The following is a 4,727-nucleotide window of genomic DNA, read 5'->3' on the forward strand; positions in this document are numbered from 1 at the left end:
GCTGTCGTGGGGGTCGCGACCGGCCGTGGGGTGACCGTGGGTTGTTCTTCATCAGGGCCCAGGACGGTGATCCACCCCAAGGCCAGGATCATCGCCGAAGCGGGACCCATCGTCATCGGGGAAGGCAACCTGATCGAAGAACAGGCGCTCATCATAAACGGGTCAATTGGAAGCTGGATTTTTGGGGGGGTGGTCGATCTCCCAAAGTGGGGGGTCGTTCCCCAGCACAGCTTTGGGGTGAACGGTGTCCCTCAGCACCAGGCAGGACGGGGAGGGGGTTTGTTCGGGGTCCCGCGGTGATGTTCCCGCGCTGGGTTTGGCAGAGGTTTGGTGTTTTCTGAGCTATCTCAACACGGGTGCCGTGTCAGTCTTGTCAAACGTGAGCTTGTGCTTACAGCTCTCTAAGGAGCAAGGCATTAGCCAAACAACCCTAGGGAGGTAGAATTTAAAACAAATAAAAAAACCCCAACAAACTTCTGTGCTTTTGTGATGTGCGTGGCACTGTGGCTAGGGAAGAAGTCCTCCCTCTGTGAATCCTGCTCCAACTGACAGAGGAGGAGGATCCTAATCCTGAGGGTAAGAGACCCTGTGCAAGAGCAAGGGGTCTCATAAACCCTGACAGCCTGGCTGGATGGGGTGGGATATACACAACTTCAGCCTCTCGCAAAATTGAGCTGCCCACCAGGACAGCATCTTTGTGATCTCAAAACTCAAAATAAATTGTTCCCGTCTTGCAGGTATCCAGAAAATATTACACCAGAAACTGAAGAGGTGGAGCCCAAACCAATGGTCATTGGCACCAACAATGTTTTCGAAGTTGGGTGTTGTATCCTTGCTGCACAGTGAGACAGACTGTCTGACACACCACGCTTTCGGATCGGTACAAGGGGAAGCATGTGTGGGCTCTGTTGGGGTTTCAACAGCCCGGGGCTATTTAAGGTGCAGGGTGTTGCTTTGAAAATGGCGTCGGGTCTTACCTTTTGAAATAAAAGCAGAACATTTTCCAGTTTTCTTTAACACGGACCTGTAGATTCCCAAGCAATGAAGGTGGGAGATAACAATGTCATCGAATCCAAAGGCAAGTCTCAGCTTATAATCTTGGCCCTTGTGAGGTTTTGCTTTTGTCGATGCAGGGAGCAGCTGGGGATTACATGGTGTTGTCATGCTGTAGCTGAGGCCAAACTGGAGCTTGTCACAAAGCTGTGGTTTTCACCCAGAACCCACGTGTGGTACTGCCTCGGTGGGAGCTGGGCTGGGCTGGCTCTGGCTTCTGGCGCTGAGCAGCTTGTGATGTTGATGTTTGGTGGTTTAACCCCACCGTGGGCACGACTCTCAGAAGGATTCCTCTCTCCCTCCGGCAGCGTTTGTCGGCAGGAATGTGATCCTGACGAGCGGCTGCATCATCGGGGCCTGCTGTAACGTCAACACCTACGAGGTGATCCCCGAAAACACCGTCATCTACGGGGCCGACTGCCTTCGCCGCGTCCAGACCGAGCGGCCGCAGGTGGGTGCGACGCACGGGTGACACGCCGTCACCCTCCCCTCCTCTCCAGACCACCTTCGCGGTGGCAGCAGGGCCGCTGCCTGACCTCCCCTGCCTCTGTTTCCAGCCCCAGACGCTGCAGTTGGATTTCCTGATGAAGATCTTGCCAAACTACCATCACCTAAAGAAGACCATGAAGGCCACCTCCACTCCTGTCAAGAGCTGAGCTCCTGCTGCTGCTGGTGGCCGACCGGGGCTTTCATCTGGTCCTGCAAAGCACTACATGGCCCCGGGAAGCAGCCGGTCTCCTCGTCCCTCATTCCATCTTTGGAAAAAACCAAACCCGTCTTGTTTATTTGTGTCCTTTATTTATATTCCGCCGAGCATCTCGGACCAGCTTTGGATCCGTTGCCTCTCGCGCACTAACTCTATTCTACGTGCTTTGTTTGGGGAATAAAAATGTCACCTGCTTTTCTCTCAAGGGGAGGAACTGCAGTTCTTTTGGGGTCAGGTAACATGCTGGACCCTGCTCTTACAATTAATGACAAGGTCTTTCCCCTACTCCAGGGCCCGTGTCCTGCTGCCATCCCACCTCCCCGCTCCTTCCCCGGCCTGCCGGCAGAGGGAGACGGGCCCACGCCGGGGGACAGCCGGGCTCCTGGGAGAAAGGGGTGTCCTGGCCCTGTACCCCCAAATCCATGCGGATGGTGGGGTGGGAAAGGCTCCGGGGCCGGTGTCGTGCTCTCTCCCTGGCTGCCTCCTGCTCAGCTTCCCTCCCAGAGGGTCCAGAGCGGAGCCGAAGCTCCTCCGCTCGGCTTCCCTTCTTCTGGAGAGCTTCGGATGCGTCCACGCTTCCCGGCCAGCCCCCGAGATTCCCCAGGGATGTTTTTCACACCTTCCCTTTCTATCCTTGTAAAGCACAGCCTGACGTTTTGCCTCGGCGCAGAAGGAAATCGATGTTGGAGCAGAAATGCCTGTAGGAAAGAGAGGACAGAGAGAATCGGGAACCGGAACGCCAAGTACCAGCTGGGCTGCAGGACGTGGGTTTTTGGTTTGGGACCGGGGGTTTCAGGTGGGGCAGGCCAAGGCACAAAAGCGGTGGAGCGCCCACCGGAGCCGATCGGATTTTCTCCCTGAGTTCAGTTGCAGGGATACCAAAAATAAAAACCTACCATTTTTTGGCTTCGCGATTCCAACCCCAGAGTCCAGCGCTGTTGGGAAACGGCAGCTCTTCCCTAAAACCGAGTCCAAACGACGGATATTGTCCCGGCTGCCACCGCCTCTCCAGCCCACCCAAGTGGCCCCAGCCAAAGCCTTTTGTGGAGATGCCCACGGAGGGGGGGAGAAGAATGGGAGATGAAACACGTCTCTCCTCTCCAACTTCTCCCCTTGCTGAAAGATAAGGCAATCTTTTGCCGGGCATTTACCCCAAAAGCAAGAGGCTCCAGCAGATTTGGGTAACTAGATCGGTCCCCGCACTTTCGATTCCCTCTCGGGGCCACCTGCCCTTGTAGCCAGACACTTCACGCTCCCCCAAATCCACCTGGCACGGCTCATTTCTATCTCCCTCCCAGCACGAGAGGTTCTGCTCTGTAAATCACCGCTGCAGGGAGGCTGGAAACCCTCTGCTCCAAGGCAGTGGCAGGGCTGAGTCCATGCCGGCAGCCGCTTGCAGCTCTGTTTCGGCCGCTGAGTTGCAGAAAGGCAAGCCGTGACCTTAAACGCCCGTTCGGTACAAGCCCTCGGCCATCGGCAGGATGTCCTCGGCGTCACCTCCGGTCCCCGCGTATTGTGTGCGGGCAGCATCTGCTCTGGACACGGCCGCTGGTCAAACTCTTTTCACCCCCAAGGTCTCCGGATCATGCTGCTCCGGAGCTGAGCCCAGCCCTGTGGGACCACAGCCCCATCTGCGGGGATGTGGCGGGGCTGGGATCAACCCAAAAACAAGATATAAAATCAAGTGAGCCAAATACAAGGTCTAGCACAGGCTCACCTAAAGCTCAGCCAAAGCAGGGTGGGAGCTTAAACATAGCGCTGGGGCCAGGTGGGGAGGGGGTGTGGGTGGCTGGGACCCCAGGTGGGGCTGGTTGGGGTGATGAGCCCACATCCCCAGCCCTGTATCTTGTGTCCTCAGCATCTGTCCTGTATCCCCAACCCTGTGTCCAGTGTCCCATGTCCGTGGGACTGTCGCCCGTGTCCCTAGCCCTGTGTCCTGCATCCTCAGCCTTCTAGCCTGTATCCCCAACCCTGTGTCCAGTGTCCCCAGCTTGTGTCCCATGTCCCCAGCCCTATGTCCTCAGCCTTGTGTCCAGTGTCCCCAGCTTGTCCCATGTCCCCAGCCCTATGTCCTCAGCCTTGTGTCCTGTATCCCCAACGCTGTGTCCCAGACTGTACCCCATGTCCCCAGCCTTCTGTCCTGCGTCCCCATCCCTGTGCCCAGTGTCCCCAGCCTGTGTCCCATGTCCCCAGGACTGTGTCCCACGTCCCCAGCCTTGTGTGCTGTGTTCTCACCCTTGTGTCCCATGTCCCTAGGACTGTGTCCCGTGTCCCCAGCCTTGTGTCCTGTGTTCTCACCCTTGTGTCCCATGTCCCTAGGACTGTATCCCGTGTCCCTAGCCCTGTCTCCTGTGTCCCCAGCCTTCTGTCCTGTGTCACCACCCCTGTGTCCAGCGTCCCCAGCCTCTGTCCCATGTCCCTGGGGCTGTGTCCCACGTCCCTAGGACTGTGTCCCATGTCCCCAGCCTTGTGTCCTGTGTTCTCAGCCTTCTGTCCCACGTCCCTAGGACTATGTCCCATGTCCCTAGCCCTGTGTCCTGCGTCCTCAGCCTTGTGTCCTGTATCCCCAACCCTGTGTCCTGTATCCCCAACCCTGTGTCCCAGACTGTACCCCATGTCCCCAGCCTTCTGTCCCGCATCCCCACCCCTGTGCCCAGTGTCCCCAGCCTGTGTCCCGTGTCCCCAGCCTTGTGTGCTGTGTTCTCACCCTTGTGTCCCATGTCCCTGGGACTGTATCCCGTGCCCCCAGCCTTGTGTCCTCTGTTCTCAGCCTTGTGTCCCACGTCCCTAGCCCTGTCTCCTGTGTCCCCAGCCTTCTGTCCTGCGTCCCCACCCCTGTGCCCAGCGTCCCCAGCCTGTGTCCCATGTCCCTGGGACTGTGTCCCACGTCCCTAGGACTGTGTCCCATGTCCCCAGCCTTCTGTCCCACGTCCCTAGGACTATGTCCCATGTCCCTAGCCCTGTGTCC

At 57.8% G+C, this 4,727-nt stretch overlaps 1 protein-coding gene across 1 annotated transcript in view; it reads left to right on the forward strand.

The window, feature by feature from the left end:
• Positions 1-1,834, forward strand: part of DCTN6 (dynactin 6) — an 8,360-nt gene extending 6,526 nt beyond the window's left edge. Inside the window, exons 2-6 of the mRNA XM_010575601.1 lie at positions 49-161; positions 738-826; positions 1,031-1,078; positions 1,362-1,504; positions 1,611-1,834. Of these exons, the coding sequence (XP_010573903.1) occupies positions 49-161; positions 738-826; positions 1,031-1,078; positions 1,362-1,504; positions 1,611-1,709 (492 nt within the window). The 3' untranslated portion in view covers positions 1,710-1,834. The remainder of the gene's footprint in view (positions 1-48; positions 162-737; positions 827-1,030; positions 1,079-1,361; positions 1,505-1,610) is intronic.
• Positions 1,835-4,727: the final 2,893 nt, after the last annotated feature.

The sequence above is a fragment of the Haliaeetus leucocephalus genome, unplaced genomic scaffold (assembly GCF_000737465.1).
Source record: "Haliaeetus leucocephalus isolate CR32 unplaced genomic scaffold, Haliaeetus_leucocephalus-4.0 Scaffold484, whole genome shotgun sequence".
Classification (NCBI taxonomy): Eukaryota; Metazoa; Chordata; class Aves; order Accipitriformes; family Accipitridae; genus Haliaeetus; species Haliaeetus leucocephalus.